Source organism: Gopherus flavomarginatus, chromosome 3 (assembly GCF_025201925.1).
Source record: "Gopherus flavomarginatus isolate rGopFla2 chromosome 3, rGopFla2.mat.asm, whole genome shotgun sequence".
Lineage (NCBI taxonomy): Eukaryota > Metazoa > Chordata > Testudines > Testudinidae > Gopherus > Gopherus flavomarginatus.
Genome location: NC_066619.1, coordinates 222,867,689 through 222,890,214, shown reverse-complemented (window position 1 = coordinate 222,890,214; position 22,526 = coordinate 222,867,689). Strand labels below are relative to the sequence as shown.

The window sequence follows — 22,526 nt, the reverse complement described above, 5'->3', positions numbered from 1 at the left end:
ACTAGATGACCTCTCGAGGTCCCTTCCAGTCCTATGATTCAATATTTTACTGACCATGACTGAAATTTTAAAAAAAAATTAGTTTGCCCAGTCCCAACTAAACATAAACAGCCATGATTGAGCCTTCCTTGTAAGTTAATTTATCATTTTTTTAAATCACATTTTCAGACTTACTTTACTGATATATACATAACATCAAAATGTGGTATCAAGAGAAGACTGCAACTGGATAGAAGGAAAATATTCTAGAAAACAAACAAACAATTTATCCTGTTTAAGTGAAGGCTAAACTTTATTTATTCATGTTTTAGAAGAGCAATCCTAACGGTTGATAAAAATTCCACTGACTACAAAATAAAAAGATATCCCTATGTCTCTAATCAGTTTCACAAACAATGATGGTATAGGCCTCTATATGCTTGCTAGCACAATGGAATCCTAGTCAATGACTGGGGCTCTTAGGGTGTATGATAATAAAATTATTATTATTATTATTATAACAGAATCTTGCATGTATATTTGCTCACCAGCTAGCCAATTTCACACCACCGAAAACGTATCCACACCAAAACATACCTTCTTCTTATAGACATAAGATGCTGTTTCTTAATTCAACTAATATTGCAAGAATGTAACTATACGATATGACCATTCAAACTATTTTTGGCCTTGGGAACTACACAGAAATCCCAGTGCTGACCTACAATATGACAAATATTTGCTTCATGTGTTAACATTCTTAGGGTAGCTTTTGAATGCTGGTAGTGATTAACTCTGTTCCAAGCATGTAAAATAACCTATTCCATCCTTTGGACCTGATTAAAAATGACACTACATATGTAATATACCAAATTTCAGTTACTTTATCAAGATGTGCTGAAGTGCCCACAGTTGTCAGACTGTTGCACGCACACACACACTCAACACATTGTGATCTAAATATTTCAATGTATTTTGCTCCATTCATTTGCCATGGCCAGATAATTCCTGACTCCTCAGCTATGCAATGCTATGATCACAAAGCTTCTTTGAAAATCTAAGAGACTATCCCAGAGAATATCAGGAAATTCCTTTTTTTATAAAATATATGTATATAGTGTGCTTTTAAAAAAAGCTACCCAAACAATTTTTTCAGTTTCTTTTTTCTGAATTACTGTTTTATACTTTCAGCACACAATACATTAAAAAGGGGATTTACCTGAACCCCTATGCTCCATTACAGTTCTATAGTAGCTGTGATGTCACAACATTGCCAGGGCATTACATCATAGTGGAATCTGGCTGGCTGCAGCAGAGATCAATGCCACAAGACCTGAATAAAAATAAAGCATGCTTTTAAATAATAATATGTTGAATGCTCATCTCTTACCAAAACTACTGGGGGCCTCCAGACCATAAATGCTAATGAATTACCAGTGCGAGTCATCTGTAAGGAATTCTATAATACTTGAATCTTCCCATAATTTTGCACGAGAGAGAGAGATACAAACATAGCTAAGAATTAGGGGGGAAAAATCTCTAAAGAACTCTGCAAATATACCTCCTACTCAGTGTTATGAAAACACGTTTTCAAAAATATCTCTTCTTTCACTCTATATTCATGGAACAGTTGGAATCACGCTCTATCACCACCCCCTGTTTTGAAGGCACTCACAGTCTTAGTAAAGCAACTCTCCACTGCAATGCCTCAGGATTCTGCAGTGTCACTCCTCTTCTGCCTGGTTCTCTGCAAAGTGAAGTCATAGGAATGGATCAGCCAACCTGCCTTTGCACTACCCTGCCCAGAATCCTTTGTGAACTGAAATGAGTCATCGTTCTGAGAAAAGCTACAGTACGATGTTCCAAGGTTTCTCCGTATGTCTGTGCATGCTTCTTTGTCTTTGCAACGGAATGTTGCTGCTTTTGTAACAGTGCATCGCTGCACTGTACAAGAGTAACAAACCAGTATCCTTACCAAGTGGGCAAAAAAAGCCACTTACATGCATTAGCAGAGACGAGTTAAAGCTTTAACTCCTAGACAACCTACAAAATTTACATCTAGCAGCATCATACAGACACATACATACACATGACATTTATTTCTAAAATCATTTGCAATTTAGCTCACACACTTACCCGTGTTTACTATAATCACAAAAAAGATTTGCTTTCCTTTTCCATGTCTGGAGAAAGCTGCAGACCTATGTGTAAAACAGATGGTTCTATTGTACACTGGATCAAAGTTGTGCAGCTGTGAACTGTTCGTCAAAAATTCACATTGGGGAACAAGTCCTTTCAAGCTTATGTCTTGTCATCCCATTCACCAGCTAGGTTCACAATAAAGCGAGCCCTGAAATCATGCCAACGAGCCAGCAGAAATCGTCAAACTGCTCCAAGTGCCGAGAGCCAGCGGAGCTGCTGCTGCTTCTGCTGACAAAGAAGGTAACGTTCAGAATGAGGTCACTGTGTCAACATCTCACTCTCAATGTGAGGATTCTGTTTGCTCAGTAAGTGCAGGCTAACTTAGGCTGTTTGGGTGAAGAAGGATGAATTTATTAGCTTTGAAGAAATGTTTTAATTTGGGGGAAATTTTATATCCAACTGTGATTTGTCAAAGAGACAGAAAATGCACAGGAAGCAGAAAAAACAAAACAAAGGCATTTTGATATGGGTTTTTCTTTAAAGGCGTATTTTATTCTGCATAGAATAAAGTGTCCTCACTTTAAAAGTACTTACACTCACAGGTCCATAAAATCCTGTAACACTACTCCTTGATCGTCATCAGACCCCATCTACACTGCAGTTACAACTATGAAAGGTAACACTACAAGACCAAGGTTAAGGCCTTATCTCAACTAGGAAAACAGGTATTTGGATATTGTCTGAGTTACCCACGTAAAGGTAGCTTATCCCATTGTAGATTCAGTTGACCACCTTTAAAATCATATTAGCTGATTTGGCTTAATGATGCTAAGGCCTACCCTGACCAACTAACAATTTTAAAGGCATTAAACCAAATCTGCAGTAGATGCCTACTGGTTTTCCTAATGGCATTAGCTACCCAGAAGTAGAGAATTTGATTAAACCAACCAACCAAACCAAACAATCTTTTCCTAGTCTTGACAAGGCTCTATACTGCCAATTTTTGTAACCTCTGTACCAGCTCATGTGACAACTGTGGGGTAAACTGGGTGTCTTGACACAACTGTAACTATAATGAAGCAGGGGCGTCAGAAGGTATTTGAAGCTCTAAGAACTGTATTTTTGCCATACTTACACCCAGACATTTTATACAAAAAAATCATATCCTGTGGTACTTAGCCAGGAAAACCATTGATTTTAAGAGACTTTTGCCTACTCAAGGACTGCGGAATCAAGCTCAAAGTTTCTAAAAGACAAATGAATCCACCATTGCAAATTGAATTAAACAGGTCTCCCAGAATCTTCCTGAAAAAATCTCTGCAGTTAATCCATCAGATCCACATCTAATTTTCTAATAAATTCTCTTCATGTTTCTGAAAAGAAAAGCTTACTGTGGGCAGTCTTAGAATGGAATTACAGCAGGACATACTGTAACAAAAACAAACAACCAGAGATTTTTTCCTATATTTTTTTTTCTTTTAAAACACAAATTACTATTTCAATAGCTGAAATGGACTGAAGTTGAAGAACAATCCAGGACTTCCACCAGTGATATTATTGCAGCATAAGCTAAGAAAAGGAAAGTCCAAGCAAAATAATATCAACTGAAGTCCAAATTAGTGAAGTGGTTCAATTATCAGGCTCCTCCCTCTCCAACACACACACAGGACAAATTGATAAGCATTCAGTAATAGCAGCAACAGCTGACAGTATGTATTAAATTGCCATTGTATGGCCACCTGCCATATCCGACAATGACATCTCATCTTTTCTATTATGGCTGTATAGTCAGATCTGTAAGGAGCAAAGGTTGTGAACAGACGCCACATAGGAATGTGTAGGCTCCCACTGAAGATTTGTCATGAAACTTGGCCCTTTTTTCAATCAGTTTTTCTTGTCTATCATTTTCAAAGAATTTACTACTTTTATTGATAATTGCTCTCCATTCAGGTCTGTCCTTGGTAATGTCTTCGAAGTTTTCATGAGTTCAGATTCTGTTTAAGGGTATCTTTGAAACATTTATGTTGACCAACCTTCCTGCACATTGAGTTTCAGCTTACCATAGAGGACTTTTTTCGGGAGTGTACCATCATCCATTCTGGTAACGTGACCTGTCCATCTAAGTTAAGCTTTGATAATCATTGCCTCAATGCTGGTTGGTGGTCTTTTTTCAAGGATGTTAATGTTTGACAAATTGTCTTACCAGAGAAACTTCAGAATAGAATGAAGACAGCACACGCAAAATTTTTCAAACTGCTTGATGTGTCTGAAGTAAACAGTTTACATTTCACATCTACATAAAAGGGATGCCATTGCTGCTGCACTGTATATCATCCATTTTGTTGACTGTCCAATGATACGCTGGTTGCGTATCTTGTGGCGAAGGCTTCCAAAAGCCTAGCTTGCCTTTTGTATTCTGTTTGATATTTCCTGATCTCACTTGAAACAGTACTGTCAAGGTATGTAAAGCAACTGACGTTCTTTAGTTTTGTAACATCAGTGCTGATATTTGTCTCAGTGGTGGTGACTGATGGGACTGTTTGGAAGAAGACTTAAGTTTTTTTCCAAGCTGGTGGTGAGTTCAAACTGTTTAGTTGCCTCTGGGACCATGTGAAGAATAAACTTTAGGTCACTTTCACTATGACTAGGTGGAGCACAGTCATCCCTAAAAAGGCCTTCACACACGAGTTCCTCACGGATTTTTGTCTTTGCAGTAAGCCTTACAAAACTAGAGAGACTTCCATCAATTCGGTTCCTTATGTATATGTCCTTTTGAAGGTTGTGAATTGCATAATTCAGAATGGCTGCAAAGAAGATTGATTCCAGCACACAGCCTTGTTTCACCTCATTGTACATGGAGAATGGGTTAGAGAGGCCACCATCTGAGACTACTTGACCAGTCCTGTCTTCATGGAATTGACGTATGATGTTAAAAAAATCTATTTTGAGTTGTCTCCTCCCTGATGGTAATCACTTATTCACATAAGATGGAGCCTAAAGAAAAGAGCCCTTTGTTGATCTTTACCCTAACTTGTACAACACATCCTCCCAGTCAGGGCTCTGAGATTTTATGGCCTTTATCACTGCCCTTCTATCACTAGAGGAAACTCAGAGAAGAAAAGGAATATGTTTGCCTGCACAAAGAGGAGAAAAATTAAAAATTAAAAAACATAAGTGAAATATGATGGGGAGGTTACCATTATGGATGAGACAATTCAAAATAGATTCGTATCACTTCTACTGCATTCCTACATTTTGGATGCTTAATTCAGCTATTATCACCTAGCATTAGAGTGGGTGCTGGAGAAATTGCAGCTCTTTTCTTGTAACTTCTTTTTGGTCCCAGAGATTCCCAAATCAACTTGCTACCTTGGTCACCTTATCCCTAGAGGGATGCTACCTGCTATATCATAACCCTTCCATGCGTCCTCTTCCTTCCAGCATAAACCCCAGTCTCTCCCACCCACAGCCTCCTTATCTCCAGTTTGTTTCTGGACCCTGAGTTTCATTCAGGGCTTTGGAGCAGAGCCTGGAGCAGCTCCGGGGCAGCGGACTTCAGGTTTTTGCCTGGAGCTTGCTCCGGAGCCGGAGCACAGCTCCAAAGCCCTGGTTTCATTACTTGCTGCTAAGCTCTCCCACTGACGGCAACTATCAGTAGCTGATAATATCTGATATGCTCTGAAGCTACTACTTCATATCCAATAAGTCTGGAAAAACATCCGTACTTATTACATATCCAAAAGGTGCCACGCAAACAAAGGAAAAATAATCACCAATCCTACCTAACACAAGGCAAAAAAACAATCGATGCCTCACTCACTAACAGTAACAACCTGGAACCATATGAAATGCTGAGGCACTAAGTTGTTAGTCTTAAACAGCAGAGTCTGACAAAGAAAGGGGGCACTTCTAGAAATGATTATCATCTCTTCTGTGTTTCCTTGACCCCTAAGGGTCTGTCCTCACAGCAAAGAAAAATCCACAGCTGGCCTAGGATTGCCAACCCTCCGGGATTGTTCTGGAGCCTCCGGGAATTAAAGATTAACCTTTAATTAAAGACTGCCATGTGATGAAACCTCCAGGAATATGAACTACCAAACTGGAAACCCTAGCGTGGCCATGCCAGCCGACCTGGGGTCACACCAACTGACTCAGGCTCACAGGGCTCAGACTGCGGGGCTGTTTCATTGCAGGGTAGATGTCTGAGTTTGGGTTACAGTCCAGGCTCTAGGACCCTGCAGGATGGGAGGGTCCCAGAGCTCAGGCTCCAGTCCGAGCCCAGAAGTCTACGCATCAATGAAACAGCCCCAGCCACAGCCCAAGCCCAAATTGGCTGGCCTGGGCCAGTTGCAGGTTTTTCTTTGTTGTGTAGACATACCCTAATAGCTACTTCTCCAAACAGTAGATCATTGACAAGAACTAAGGAAGAGCTATTATAAAATATCCAAGGAATCCTGTAACAGTGTCCTCAACTTCAATGGTAGAGAAAGGGGGTGATCTGCATCGCTCAACAATGACCTCTAAGGAGCGCTAAGTAACAGCGCTGTTGATCTCCAAAAATAATTCTGTCCATTTCTTTCAGTTGACAAAAAATGCAAGGGAAGAGGGTCAGGGGAATCATCTGAACTCCGGAGAGGGTGAAGTGGGAGAGGGAGAGAAAGCAACACCAATAGAAAACAATCACTAATCCATACTATGCCATGCTGTTTTGGAGCAGAAGTTTTATAAAGTACAACAAAAATATCCTTTTGCAAAAAATTTTGGAAACAAAATTAAACTAAACCAATGCAACAAAATGTGTGGGCTGGCTTAGCCACACACTGTTCAGTGTCTAAGGTATTTCCACTTTGGTTTAGATAGAACAGATTTTCAGTGCAGCTGGGGATGTTGTAACTAACAGAAAAGCAAGCCTGATAGTGATTAAAATTCCTAAAGGTGAGTGGTGCCCCTGAATTATCAGGGAGAAGGCCCAAATGAAAACCAGTGCATTTCCATTTCTAACAACAGTGATAAATGGGAGAATTTTCAGCCAAAAGATGGGGCTGCAATAGTTATAGTTTTAAAAACAAGTATGATGACTGGTGAATAACTTCAATTCAAAAGGAGAGTCTGCTACATGCAGTGAAAAGGATCCCCTTAGCGTGCGTCCCATGGCACCACAGCAGCCTTTAACAGCCTAGTCTTTCCTACATCGGAGAGCACTGATGAAAAAGCCAGGCATGGAATCAACTAAAATAGAGCCAAAGTGGTTTTTAAAAAATAAAAAAGGTTAGACACTCCGAAGACTTAGCAGTCAAGAGTTTAGTAGGTCTCTTTTCCCCCTCTGGGTGGAAGGAATAATTTTCATTTTGTCTGGAACTGATGCAAGAAGGAAGAGAGAGGAGCACTGCAACAGTTAGGGAAGCAATTCTGATAAATTATACTAAAGATTAGCTAATCTAGCATATTCTGCATGTATGGCCTACTGTTAGAGGAGGCAGGTCCACTGCTCATGTTATCTTGTGACACATTAAAATTCCTCCATTTAAGATACCCAGAGGCTTGAATCAATGATTGGACCGTGAACACAAGAAATGCTGTACTAGAACGGATCAATGGCTCACCTACCCCAGCAGGCCTTCTCTGATGGTGGCCAAGCCGTCAGAGGAAAATTAAAAAAAAACAACCAAAATGCACCTGGCCGACTGTGCTATAATGCACCATCAGAGGAAATGCCTTCCTGATCCCCATTAGGGATAAGTTCATTCCCTGAAGATCCTCAAGGATAGAAAGCCCTTGTAATTTTTATCCCAAGTAATGAGTATATAAAAATGGCATAGTATTATAAATACAAATGCCAATGTGGGAACCTTCAAAGCAAAAAATGAGTGTATTAGAAAGCCTGGCATTAGGAGGAGAGCAACATAAAAAAGACATTTCTCCTGGGAAGATTCCACAGCACACAGTAAGTCCTGCCTACCAGCAGAAAAGATACGTTATTCATACTGAGTTGAGAGAATATTTCTGGGTGGAGAACACCATTACACAGAGCCTGTATGATACAAATACCAGCTCATGAGAGAAAAAATAAATTCATGAGGGTTATATTTTTGGCTCCCTGGATCAGTAAGATCATAGTGAAGTCAGAATGTTGACAAGGATCAGAGAACACATACAGCAAATTTATATTAGAACAGTAATAATAGGTACCTCCAGCTAATATAAAGTGGTTGTATGCCACAGTGGAACATGGCTGAAGAACAATCTCTTGATCTAAAATATATATTTTTCTTGAACATCTTATTCTCAAGCATAAAATAGGAAAGACTACTGTTGATTCACACCTAAGTAACACATAAGAATTAGTTCAGGAAGTAGTGTGTGGAACCACTAAGAGACAGTAACCATATAATAAACATGATCAACATTCTCACAATGGAACATAATCAGTGGCAGTGTTAATCCCCTAGACTTGATTGTACCTTTAAAACTCAGAACCTGCACAGTGCCTTTCAGCAGCTCAGTACAGCATTGATTATACACAACCTTGTTTGAGGGTGCAATAGATGTACCTGGACAGCACCTTTTGGGAGATTAGAACTGGTGTAGGTGTTAGCCTTCTGAAAGCCCTGGAAGTGAGTCTAACTCTGATGCTGGGGTGCAGTGGCCTCGTGAAGTTTCCTTGTGCCATCTATCCCCTTACCAATGCAGTACCCAGCAATAAGCTGGCATGTAGAATTAAACTGGAGGTTGCGTAAAAGAAATTCATTCGTAATCCAGAACATACAAATGAAATAAAAGAAAGAAAACGGAGAAAACATATGGTATGACTAAATGGTAAAGCAGAAGGTCTTATTTGGGCCTAATGAATTCCTTTTAAAAATGGGAAATCCAGCAAAAGTCATGCTACTAGAATGGAAGATAGACAGGTAAGAACAACGGTTAAGAAGGCTAAGCCCTGGTCTACGCTGGGGGGGTGGGGAAGGGGAGGATCGATCTAAGTTACGCAATTTCAGCTACGGGAATAGCATAGCCGAAGTCGATGTACTTAGATCGACTTACTGTGGCATCTTCACCGTGGTGAGCCGACTGCTGCCACTCCCCTATCAACTCTGCCTGTGCCTCTTGCAGTGGTGGTGTACAAGAGTCGACGGGAGAGTACTCGGGGGTCGATTTATCGCATCTAGACTAGACACGATAAATCTGTCTCCGCTGGATCAATCACTGCCCACCGATCCGGTAGGTAGTGTAGACATACCCTAAGGGAGAATTGCAAGATTAACCAAATAAGACGACAACATAATTTTAGTACCTCAGAAGTAGGAAAGCTGTGAAAAGCTGGGAGTCCTTCTAGATTACTGGGTTTTGGTGAAGCAGAAGGAAGGCAGGTTTGAGTGGAGTAAAAAGCTACTTTGTGGAGGCAGAAAGCTAATCTACATGCACTGCCTGTGCATGTAGTGGGTGCTTTTGTTTTGTTTTCTTTTTGCCCTTATGCACTAGTCTGACCTTCACCCTCCAAATAGCTTATGGCAGCATCACTGTGATATAAAAGATTCAATAAAAGCCTCAGTTAAAAGCCTGACAGAACAATGTGCCTTGTTATTACACCCTGAAGCTCAAACTCTAGTGCTAACGAACCGCCAGAGGGAGCATTTTCTATAGGCAAGTCCTTCTCATGAAAATGCCCAGCTGCTGCTCCCAGCGAGTATTCATTCTTCAACGACTTTCAATGAGTTCTTATATGCTTTGGAGGGGCTTGAAGGCAGGATGGTTCAGAAGAAAATATCCAAACTGCTCCCCCCAGTGACTTATTCCCAAGTGTTCACAACACAAGATCAAAACTAGTTCAAGAGAATTTTCTAGGAAAACTAAAGAAACAAACAGCATGCATATTAATGACCACTTATTCAATACCATTACATTTAGATAGCATGCAAAGGGTTCAACAGTTTGTATAAATATCCAGGCAGCAAAGGAACAAACACTCAAGACAGTCTGTTTTAACAAGACATCACCAAGGCTGCCTTTAAAAGTCCACTGATTCATATTTATTAAAAACTCTTCCACAGAATGAAGGCGTTCTCCAAAACTATCTGAAAGGGTTGGAGAAACACAATAAGAGGCCTTTTCACAATTATTACTGGTATTAAGCCAAGTATCTCAGTAAAGCAATATCCTCTGGAAAATTAGCAGTGAATCTTTGTAATAACTGTTTTAATAATACATAACTCCACAAAGGTTTGGAACAACTAGTTAAGAATCCATGGTGCTGCTTTCTTGTGGGGCAACAGGAAAGTTTGAAGATCTGAGAATTCCAGTCACAGAGACTATAAAAGGTCCCTATGCATTATCGTCCAAAACAGAAAACTAAGTACTAGTTTCTGGCTATGACACCTGTAACTGAGCACTGAAAATTCATTGGGCTTGTTCTTAACAAGTCAACACCTGGCTTAAAAGTTTCACTGCATGTGTGCTATTGCTACCTTTCATTTAAGCGTCATTACTGATGGAAAAGTGCATGAGAATTTCCCCTGAGATTGTCAACCACGACTAACTGATCAGCACAGTCTTGATTTCAATTTGGAAGGGACTGAACATGCATACAATTATTTTACAATATATATTTCCTAAAATACAAAAAAAACCTTCAGAAACCCAGTCAGTCCCCCTAAACATCAGAGGTAAATGTGTTCATAACAGGACTCTCACTTTTTGGAAACTATAAGCTGTCAGTCAGCCTTAGCAGCATATTTTGGCTAAGGAACGCCATCCACCAATTTACTAGTTTTGTTTGAGACTACTGGGGATTAAGGCAAAAAACATTAGCATACCTGTCACTGTCGCCTCATGACAATGATCTACCAAAAGCATAAGACACTAACATCAATCATAAGAATCGATCCACCCTGAAGCTGTACTTTAGCTTACTGTTGTGACATGTACGCAATCAAGCTAGTTGAAACCCATGGTCATTACTTTAGAACTATGTTAGAGGAAAATTTTTCATACTGCTGAAAACTTTTAACTGTAATACTTAACCTTTCTTGCCATATTTTATAACTATTTGTGATGTGGGATTTAAGAATAATGTCTCCCTCTCTTTTGTTAATAATTTTCTTTATCATTCATTGGCTACAGGAGGCTTTAATTTGGACCAAGTTTGTACTGCACAGAAAGACTGTCGACTTGGGGCATATTTCTGAAGGGTATACTTTATAATCATATTGAATTTGTGTTTGCGCAGTCACTGCAAACTGGAATTTCTGTGCCAAGATGCCTGATTTGCACATGCAATCATCCATGGTAAATGCACAAGCAAATGGACGTTTATGAAAAAAAGATGCTTTTAAGAATGCACCTCAGTAGAAATACATATTGTGACAGACCCAGGCCAGTGGGGTGCAGGAGTCTGGTAAAGGGCAAATATACTGGTCACTGGGTGAGTAGTTTTCTGTTCCCTGAGTGACCAGAGCAGGGTCTGCACTAGAGTAGTCAGGAACTTGCTAGAACCAATTAAGGCAGACAGGCTGATTAGAACACCTGCAGCCAATCAAGGCAGGCTAATCAGGGCACCTGGGTTTTAAAAAGGAGCTCTCTCCAGTCAGATGGGGAGGAGCCAGAGGAGAGGAAGTGCCTGTGAGGAGCTGGGAGCAAGAGACACAAGGAGCTGAGACTGACAGGGTGTGCTGCTGGAGGACTAAGGAGTACAAGCGTTATCAGACACTAGGAGGAAGGTCCTGTGGTGAGGATAAAGGTGTTTGGAGGAGGCTTTGGGGAAACAGCCCAGGGAGGTGTAGCTGTCACACAGCTGTTACAAGAGGCACTATAGACAGCTGCAATCCATAGGGCCCTGGGCTGGAACCCAGAGTAGAAGGTGGGCCTGGGTTCCCCCAAAACCTCCCAACTCCTGATCAGACACAGGAGGAGTTGATCCAGACTGTGGGGAAGATCACTGAGGTGAGCAAATCTGCCAATAAGCGCAGGACCCATCAAGGTAGAGGAGGAACTTTGTCACAATATGGAATAACAATTTAAATTATCATGAAGTATTTTAATGTCCACGTGCAGTAAAAAAATGTAACATTTTAATGAGGTACAAAGGAGTTTTACTCAGGAAGAAGAGGGAAAGAGAAGGGTGAGAAGTCCTGGAAGATGTGATGAATAGGAAGCAGGAGGGGAAAAGGAGAGGAGATGGGGAAGAGAGATTCCACGTTAGAAAAATCAGTATTTTTAGGTAGATTGATTCTATTATTTGATGTCTCTCTTTACAAAGCATGAATATGCCAACGAATATGCCAACTAGACATGGATTTCTACTGTTCCTTGGGAAGAGTCTGCTGATGGCTGTATGGCCTACAGAAGAACATCAGAAATACACAATTTCTCCTTCAGACAGAGAGCAGCTTGTCTCCCTCAGCCCACTGCTGCAACCTACAGTGAAGTCACAATACTAGCTCTGTGATATCACTCTATTTTCCACAGCAACAGACTCTGAGGTCACAAATAAAGGATTATGACTTTACTGAAGGATTAAGGAAAATGAGAAGCTGGCCTGTCAGGGAGATGGGTCTTATTCAAAATAACAGGAGCTAAGGGAATGCTGAAAATAAATGGCTTAGTAAAATGTCTCTGCTTGAAACATCACCCCTTTTCAAGGGCACTATAGATATAAAGTGATTCTTCTAAGGCTTCCTAGGGACCCACTGAATTGGCAGCTGTCTCCAGAGCTACCACAAGAGAAACCGATTCTGGAGCAACTTGCAGAATGTTTGCTCCTCCTATCATTTGGTTTCATAAAATGTTTCACAGGTGTCAGTCATACTTGCTGAGAATCCTTTGCTGGCCAGTTTGTACACAGGCTTCAATGGCAGTTCAGAGTAAGTGCCTAATTTGAGGAAGTATCAGAGGGGTAGCCGTGTTAGTCTGGATCTGTAAAAAGCAACAAAGAGTCCTGTGGCACCTTATAGACTAACAGACGTATTGGAGCATAAGCTTTCGGGGGTGAATACCCACTTCGTCAGACGCATGTAATCTGAGGAAATGGCCCAAGATTAAAAAAGGAATGGGAAATTTGCAAGAACTCTGCCTCAACACACCTTTATGTGAGAGAGCAGCTTTGTGAGGGGAATTCCAGGTTAGGAGACAGTATTCCCTGAACAGTTTTATTAGATGCTTGCATCATGGATACAGAATTCATAGCGGATTTAAAATGCAAGAAACAGCAACAATTAGAAGGAAGTTGGAGAATGCACTGCACTTTTCCTGCAGTAACGGGAAGCCATATAATAAGAATTGCTGTTAAAGGAATACAAGAATCAGTTCACTATATGCCAAACGACTTGATTTACTTTTCAATGATAAATGATTTGCTGCTCGATAAATACTCTTATGTATGCATGTTTTCTAAATAAATTATTTATTCAGTTTTTCATTTTAAATTTTTCCAAACCCCCAACTCTTTCCATCTAAAGACCTGCTCCATCCTGGAGTAGATATAGAGCAGGTGAGTATAAGCTGACAAGCCAAATTTAGCACTGACTGGTACTCTGTGGAAACCTACTCAAGTCAGTTTATTAATAGTGACTTAGCCATAGGCCAATGTGACAAAACCAAAATATATTACAATAAAATGAACTAAACCCAGAAATTTAAAATATTAAAATCCATATAAAACCAAATTAAAAAACATAAACCAATTAAAACACATATAATCATTGTACCACTCACCTTCTCCTTATTTTAGCAGCTGACCATGCAAATAAGGCAACTGATCAGATTACAGATACTTTGTCAGTTCCTAACAAATATTCTCTTTTCTGAAAGGTTATAGAAAAAGGCATCCAGGACAAAACTACAGAAAGCCATCTTGACCTCAAGTGGCAATACAAATCACAATATTATAAATATTCCAAATGGACAAAGGCGATTACATTTCCTGAGGAAACCTGAAGGCTTCCATGAAATTGCACAGAGTGCAGAGGCAGTGAATTTGGTCTTGAGCTTTTAAAAGCACCTAGACTAAGAACTGGGCTTTTGATTCTGAGGCATGGTGAAAAGAAAATGGAGGACAAGGAGTCTAGAAAGACTGGTTTATGAGCAGTGACCTACATTGAGATGCATTCTTAGTGGAGTTTTATGGTGCGAAAATATCTTGCAACTTCCCCAGGATTGGGAGAAAAAGGTCTCTCTGTAGCTTATTCCTCCTCAAAGAAGTGATTTTTCACCATTACAAGTGCATGCGCTAGTGCCAATTTCCATTCCACAAATGCGAGAGGTTGTGGGACTCTGTAGTGTCTAATCAAGACTTTAATTGCAATTCCGTGTATGAAGTAGACTTGGTGCACTAGGCAGTAACTGGTTGATCACCAAGCCTCTTCTCTTTACTTCATTATTTTTGGCAAATTTATTTCATGCTTCTAAATATGTTCTGCATTTTTGTAACATGTATCAAAGAACATATTTTGTGCTCTGATCACTGAAAGTGCATCCAAAGATCCAGAGCGCTTCTAACAAGAAGTCCCTGAACTGCATCAGAGTTGCTTATTTCACCACTGAGACCTAAAACTTCCTAAGCCTGCAGACATGCAGACAAAGGGTTAAATTCATCCCCGCTGTAAAGTGACAAAGCTCTGTTGCCTTCAACTATGGGTATGTTTTCACAGCAAAAGCTGTGCACGAACTACCTTGAATCCAACTAGCACAGGTAACAAAAGCAGTGAAGACAGCACAGCACAGATGCTTGCTACGCACTCAGCTTATTAACTTGCTCTGGAGCCAATGCTGCACTATCTTTACTGGTGTTGTTATCCAGGCTAGCGAGACTCAAGCTGGCCCATGCACAACTTTTGCTGTGTAGACATACCCTGAGTTCTGGCTGCTTACTCCAGAGCTGAATTTGGCTCAGATCATCTACATTAAACCAGTTTTTTACCAAAGAGACTAATAAATACATTGTTCAACTAATGGACAACAATTAGGAAACCAAGTGTGCCAGCCTGCAGACAAAAGCAATAGGGCTATTTAAACTTCCCAACAGCAAAGAACAAAAAAATTGGCCTGCTCAGTAGTGTGTCTGATGCCAGTGCAACTTCAGAACCTTCACTATTCTAGAGGGTGCTGTGCACCTCTTCAAATCAGCCAACGTGCAAGAATTATATGAGTAAATTGTGTGAATGCAATTCCAAATTCTCTTCCCCTCCCCTATAACAATTACTCAGAGGCTAGCCCTTTATTATGGGGTTAAAAAAGGATTCAGCACCTTAACTTCACTCTCAGCATTACAAGATTATGCTAAAAACATCTCGTACAACATCATATCAGTCATTCTGCCTGCAGATACAAGTTAAAATGCTCACCTCCAATTCCTACCATATAAACAGAGACTGTATAAACCCAGTTACTGTTACAAAACTTCTTAAATATGACATAGTGGGTAATTAGTTCAAAAGGGAATGAAAACACTCTACACTACAATCTTTCAGAGCTCCAGTTCATAATCCCAAAAGATTCAGAAGCATTACCTCACTGCAGCCTTGAGACAAATTGAGCAATCACTCTGGGTCTTACCCAGCATACCCTAGTCTACACAAAGACAAGAGAGGCGTGACCAATCACATTGTGGATAGCAGGCAGGGTTTGAAAGCTCCCTCCCTGCATTGCCCATTGACATGCTAGCTGGCAGCCTACTGAACTTGTTGTCATGGCAACACATCCCAGCTGCTCTCTGTGGAGGCTTGTTACATTACTTTTTTTCTTTTCACCACTTGCTCTAACTAATTAAAAATTTAGACCTATGTTTTGCATGTTGGATGCAAACAGCAAAAACACAGTTTCCTTGTCTCGGCAGAGCAGAGCTGAAGACGCGCTAAAAAAAAAAAACAACAAAAAACCCTCTGTCCTATGAAGTCTCATTACAACCAATCAACAGAGACACAGCTGGGTAGACGTGGCCAGATGGAACTTGTCGCTAAAGCTAGTCTGCTACAAAACAAAAGCATGCATGTAGCAATAGAGACTCCTCCCCGTTTCTAACATACAAACCTACTCGTGCAATATGCTATAATATCCGCATTTTCTTCCAGGTCAACCTGTTATTTAAATATTCTTCCCTGATACACTACTATGTTACTGATTTAAAGACGCTTCACCCATAATTCCGTAATGTAAAACACAATAAAGATGCCAACATTTCTGGGCCAAAACAAAAGCTATCTAATCCCACATCCCTAATACAGAAGTTGAACACAACACATTAGATCTTTGCAATTCACAGCTCCATTGTTAGCAACAGTGGGCTAGAGTCATCCAGGGTGCAACTTATAAGAAAGTAAATTTACTTTGCTAGCATTAGGATAGGTTTTTTCATCAGCACTCTGCACTCATTGAAACATGCCATTCTCTCTGCCTGTGGCAAAGGGTTATGCAGATTCTTGATACTTCAAAATGCAATAAAGACATGAACTCTTCTCCCTGTCCGTATTACTAAAAACTTAGCAGTGAGATGGAACATTTACTGGAGATTCAGCTGATGCCAAATAGTTTCAATCATAAATCAAAGTGATTACAGAAATAAAATCATCCCTTCTACCCATTACATAAACACAAAATATTGTAATTAAAAATACATCTTTTTAGTCAAACAACTTCTGAATTATTTAGCCTATTTAAAAAAAAATTAAAGTCACAAAATACTCTCCCTAGTAGCAGTTAAGATGGGATCGGTGCTTGCATTAACACTGACTGATTTTCACTCTTGTATACGTTAATGTTTAAATAGGAAAATAGAAAAATAAAAACACATTTTTACACAAGAAAGTTTGAAACACAAACCTTTGAAAACCTGGTATACCAAAAGTTACAACTAAACTTCATCTTCAACTGATATGACTCTGTCCTTAACACACGCGGTAAAAATAGTGGTAAGTATACACACCATCATCCACTGAAAAGTGTGATGGTCTGACAGGACAAACTAGCATGTCAGGACTGTCGAAATTCTGTCTGCCATGCTGGAGTCACTTACCTGCTCAAGCATGCTTTTGCTTGAAGCTGAAAACAGCTTCAAAAGTGGACATAAGAATTTTCCCGCTTGTAAACCCAAAATGGTGTCCACATTGCAAGAGTTGAGGGTTTGGGACTTCACAGCCCACATGATGCAGGTATTCATAGCTGTCATGAGGGTCTGCTAGGCTAGATCTACACTTAAAACGCTGTAGCAGCACAGCCTGACTACTGTAGCGCTTCAGCGTAGACACTCACTACAAGGACGGGCTGGGTTCTCCGTCACTGTAGTTAATCCACCTCCCCAAGAGGCAGCAGTTAGGTCAATGGGTCTACCCTGTGGGTTAGGTCAGCATAGATATGTGTCTCAGAGGGTGTGGATTTTTCACATCCCTGAGAGATGTAACTATTCAGATGAAAATTTTCAGAATAGGCCAGTCCTTAGACAATATCACACTGACTTCATACTCCTCCAGTACCCAGACACAACAAAGGAAATTAAGAATGGATTAGCAGTCAATTAATGACAAATTCAGCCTGAACTTGAATACCCTTTCACTTCATGGGTTCACTTACCCTTTGCATGACTTAAATGGAAGCTGTGTAAATGTTATTAGGGCTATAATTTGATGCATTTAAGTTAGGGTATGTCTACATCTACAATTTTGCAGCGCTGGTTGTTACAGCTGTATTAGTACAGCTGTATAGGGCCAGCGCTGCAGAGTGGCCACACTTACAGCAACCAGCGCTGCAAGTGGTGTTAGATGTGGCCACACTGCAGCGCTGTTGGGCGGCTTCAAGGGGGGTTCGGGGAACGCGAGAGCAAACCGGGGAAGGAGACGAGCTTCGCCGCGGTTTGCTCTCACGTTCCCCGAACCACCCTGCAAATCGCAGGGAAGGAGACCTGCTTGCTCGGGGGTTCGGGGAACGGGAGAGCAAACCGGGGAAGGAGACCAGCTTCGCCGCGGTTTGCTCTCGCATTCCCCGAACCCCCCTGCAAACTGCAGGGAAGGAGACCTGCTTGCTCGGGGTTCGGGGAACGCGAGAGCAAACCGCAGGCAAGGAGACCTGCTTGCACGGGGGTTCGGGGAACGCGAGAGCAAACCGGGGAAGGAGACCTGCTTGATTACCAGAGGCTTCCTCAGGTATGCTGGGATACCTGCTTATTCCACGGAGGTCAAGAAAAGCGCTGGTAAGTGTCTACACTTGATTACCAGCGCTGGATCACCAGCGCTGGATCCTCTACACCCGAGACAAAACGGGAGTACGGCCAGTGCTGCAAACAGGGAGTTGCAGCGCTGGTGATGCCCTGCAGATGTGTACACCTCCTAAGTTGCAGCGCTGTAACCCCCTCACCAGCGCTGCAACTTTGTGATGTAGACAAGCCCTTAGTTAGGAAAGTTTTGAGAATCTATCTTAAAAAAAAAGATAAAGGTCTTCCACTTGAGTGAGGAGAAATCAAGGTAATGCAATACACACAATAGGCTTTTTATCTGATTGATTTTTAAAGGCTTTCTTTTAATTTCAGAACCATTCAAAACAATGGTTCTGAAGAAAAAGATGACTGAATGCCAAAGGGAAGCAAAATCAATGGAGGAAGGCCTCCAAAAACACACCATGAAGAGGGCGAGATCCTTGCCTCTGCTTCAGCCTCCTTATTCCAAATAAAAAGGTCCTGTGTGACATAAAGAGGCCCTAAAAGAAGAGATTATTTACCTGTAATTGGAGGTTCTTCAAGATGTGTGGTCCCTATTTGGATTCCAAACATGGATGCGCATGCGCACCAGGCACCGGAACAATTCTGTAGCAGTGTCTGTTGATCCGCCTGTGTGTCGCCCTCGTGTACAGGCCACAATGCAGCCAAGGACACAGACCTGGTAATGGGAGTGTCCAACCATAAAACAGAGGAACTTTCAGTGAGCTCGGTGAATGTCTATGTGGAAATAGGCATCTTTCATGGCGAGAGCCACAAACCAGGCTCCCTGGAAAAGGAGAGGGACAATCAAGGGAAGCATCACCATCCAGAATGTGAATTGCTTTATAAATCTGTTGAGCACTCAGGAGTTCAGAAGGGGGCAGGTCCCCCACTCTTCAGAATGAGGAAGTATGGGGAATAAAAGCCACAGAGCCTGTAATGGAAGGGAACTGGTTCTATGGTGCTGTTTCGGAGAAGAGAGTTTGCTTCCTGTCTGAGAAGATCACGATGGAAGGGATCTGCCTGGTCACCTCAGGGCAGGCAATGAGAGGGGAAAAAGAGAAATTTGATGGAGTACCCCTATCGGACAATGTCTAGCACCCAATGGTCTGTGATAACCTTGCCCCAATTGCTGGTGAATAGGGCAAGATGGCCTCTCGAAGATGACATGGGGCACCATGAAGGGGAAAAGAGGAAGTTTATGGGTCTCGACTTGGAAGTCAAAACTGTTGTTTAGACTGGCGGTGGTGGAAGGTTGAAGCGGTGGGGGCAGTAGTGGAAGAGTAGTGTGGCTGCTGGGAACGTTGGCGATGTCTGGGCTGCTCCTGCTGGCGTTGAAAATAGAGCAGACAGGGGGCACAGGGACGGAGACAGAAGGATGTTCTTTGTTGCTGACAGCTCGCGGCGTAAATGCCAAGTGATCTGAAAGTGGTGCAAGAGTCCTTGTGAGAATGAAGGGATTCACCAGTCCTGTCACTGAAGAGTTTGTGGGTGCCAAAGGAGAGGTACTCAAGAGCAATCTGGACCTCTTTAGGAAATCTTGACAACTGCAACCGGGAGTCCCGGTGGAGCATGACACCAGTCACCAAGGAGTGGGAAGCAGTATCGGTGACATCTGCAGCTGCCTGAAAGCCCACCTTGGCCATGAACTGGCCTTTGTCTACCAGGACCTCAAATTATTGCTGCTTCTCCAGTGGCAGAAATTCTTTAAACTCCACAAACTGGGAGTAAGTATGAAAATTGTATTTCGCCATAAGTGCCTCGTAGTTGGCAATACGAAACTGGACTCCCATGAACCTTCCTGCCCAAGAGGTCCATTTTCTTCACCGACCAGTCTGGAGGAATAGACTGAAGATGATGTTGGTGAGCACGTTCCATCTCTGTGTGGACCACCAGCAAGTGAGGGAGTGGAGGGCGAACAGTAAGTCTGCTCCCTTTGACAGGACAAAGTATTGCCTCTCTGCCCATTTGGGGGCAGGAGCACAGGAGGCTGGCATGTGCCAGACCATCTGCACTGGCTGCAGGATGGCCTCATGGATGGGAAGTGCAGTGCAAGAGGATCCTTGTGGTTGGAGGATGTCCAGAAGCTGGTGGTCTAGGTCTTAGACCTCCTCCATCGGGAGTCAAAGATCCACTGCCATGCACTAAAGCAGTTTGTGGTAGCATGGATCAGTGGCAGGGTCGTAAACTGGGGGATGATGTAGTCTGCGCCTGGGATCCAGACTGCAAGCCTGGGCAGAAGAGAAGGAGGTGTCCAGCTCCAAGAAACCCTTGGAATTGGAGAATGGATCCGGGAACAGCAGAACTGATGATGCCAGCGGTCCATGGTGGGTGGAAGGCACATGCCTCTTTGGGAGGAAGAGTAAAGGTTCATCCACTGGAGAAAGCAGAATCTAAGTGCCAAGAGGACCCAAATGTAGCACTGAACCTGGCTACGGCAGAAATAACTTCGCAGTGGGTAGCAGCGGTTCCAGGCAGCCCGGCATACAGAGGACCACTTGTGGCAGATCGGAAGGACCCCATGGCGTGGATGGTGCCAGCAGCTGACCGAAGTCAACTGCAGATGTTTTACTGCAGTGCAGACATACCCTCTGAGGGCAAGGCTGGGATGGATGTGCTGCGACAGTGTGGAGATTCTTTAAAATGTGTATCAATGCATCATGTCCTTGGTACTTATATTCACTCCAGAAGGACTTCGTAATTTCCAGCGTAACACTGTTTTGGATTGTTTACATTTTTATGAGGTCCCCAAGTGCTGACAATCAACTCTGCCTCTCTAACGTCATTGAATCACACCACTCTCCCAACCAGGTGCAAAGAATGATGCTTTATTGAGTGCCATCAGGGTGCATTGCTTGGCACTTTTCAAGACTACAAAGAAGATAGTCCCTGCCCCAAGCAGCGTACAGTCTAGTTCAGACACAGCCAAAGCACTTCAGACAAAGACAAAACATTTCACACCTGCAATGGGGTGTGTGAGATAGCACTTGTTTCTTGTCAACTACAATTTTACACATCCTTTTTTTTAAAATTGCTTTAAAAAAAGACTGACAATGTTGGCTTTGGGTTCAACAATTTAATATTTTCCATTATTAAAACTTCCATGTTTCCCCCCCGCCCTCAGGTGCATATGGAAGAACCTGGCAAACAACAAGAACACAAAATGATTGACAACAGCTTACAGCTAAACTAACAACTGCTTAACCAAATTGCATAAGTCCTCGAAGAAGAGCCACAATGGTTAGGTTAAAGCTAATGAGCCTACAGTCTGAAAATATGGTCTCTACTTGGCATCACTTATTGTATCTAAAGAAATTATAAGGAGGGAACTGTTGCACACATATTTATGCAATATTTGAACACAAGTCATCTTTTTTGTCTTTTCACTTTATGGACGAGTGCTTTTAAGGTACTCATTGTAGCTGGAAACCTAAGACAATCTAACTACTTCTACATAAAGGTCTTGCCCAAAACAACAGTTACTGAAATTTTAGTTCATCTCTGGAGGATTACACATTTTTTGTTTCATATTTTCTTCTTTCCCCTGTAAAAAGACTATTACTTTGACACTGGCAACAGTTCAGTCAAGTACTTCATTTATTCTTTCCTCCTACTGGATCCAGGTCCAGAGATCACACAAGACGGCTCTGATTATCAAGCAACAGCAAATATTACAAATGAAGCTTTGATCCTCCCTGCAATGAACAACAGTAAAGCCCTCAGAAGAGTTTGCCTGGCAAGGGGGACAATCAAATGGTATATTTCTATTAAGATACCCTTTCTCTGAGCACAGAGAGCATGGCTACAGAAAAGCTGTGCACCCAAAAACCCCTAGCTCCTGGAATGGTACTTCGGGGCAATTGGTGGAAATTAACGTAATCTTCACTCTGATCTAATCTGCACCAGGAGAACAGCCGGACATCAAGATCAAGGAGTAGAAAGGTGTTTTAAAGACACAATCTAGAACTCAGCATGCCCTAGTCCAGAAGTGGGCAAACTTTTTGGCCCAAGGACCACATCTGGGTGAGGAAATTGTATGCAGGGCAATGAATGTAGTACTAGGGCAGGGGTGCGGGAGGGAGTGCAGTGTATGGTGCAGTGTGCAGGAAGGGGCTGGCAATCTCGTGGTCCGGATTGAAAGCCCTGATGGGCCGGATCCAGCCCGCGGACCATAGTTTGCCCTCCCTTGCCGAAGTGACACACTTGCTCATTTGGACCGTTCATACATATT

The 22,526-nt window shown here is 41.9% G+C and overlaps 1 protein-coding gene across 4 annotated transcripts in view; it reads right to left on the bottom strand.

Annotated features, from left to right (window-relative positions):
- The window catches only part of STOX2 (storkhead box 2), a 106,905-nt gene that overhangs the window by 37,967 nt on the left and 46,412 nt on the right, over nucleotides 1–22,526 (bottom strand). The window contains exons 1-3 of one of the 4 annotated variants that reach the window (XM_050945318.1): nucleotides 2,116–2,205; nucleotides 1,655–1,726; nucleotides 1,199–1,312 (exon numbers count right to left, since the gene is read on the bottom strand). The exons of 2 other annotated variants lie outside the window; for them this stretch is intronic. In XM_050945318.1, the coding sequence (XP_050801275.1) occupies nucleotides 1,199–1,217 (19 nt within the window). In that variant the 5' untranslated portion in view covers nucleotides 1,218–1,312; nucleotides 1,655–1,726; nucleotides 2,116–2,205. Of the gene's footprint in view, nucleotides 1–1,198; nucleotides 1,313–1,654; nucleotides 1,727–2,115; nucleotides 2,206–22,526 lie in introns of those variants that run through there. One more of the 4 variants, XM_050945320.1, reaches the window with a different exon arrangement.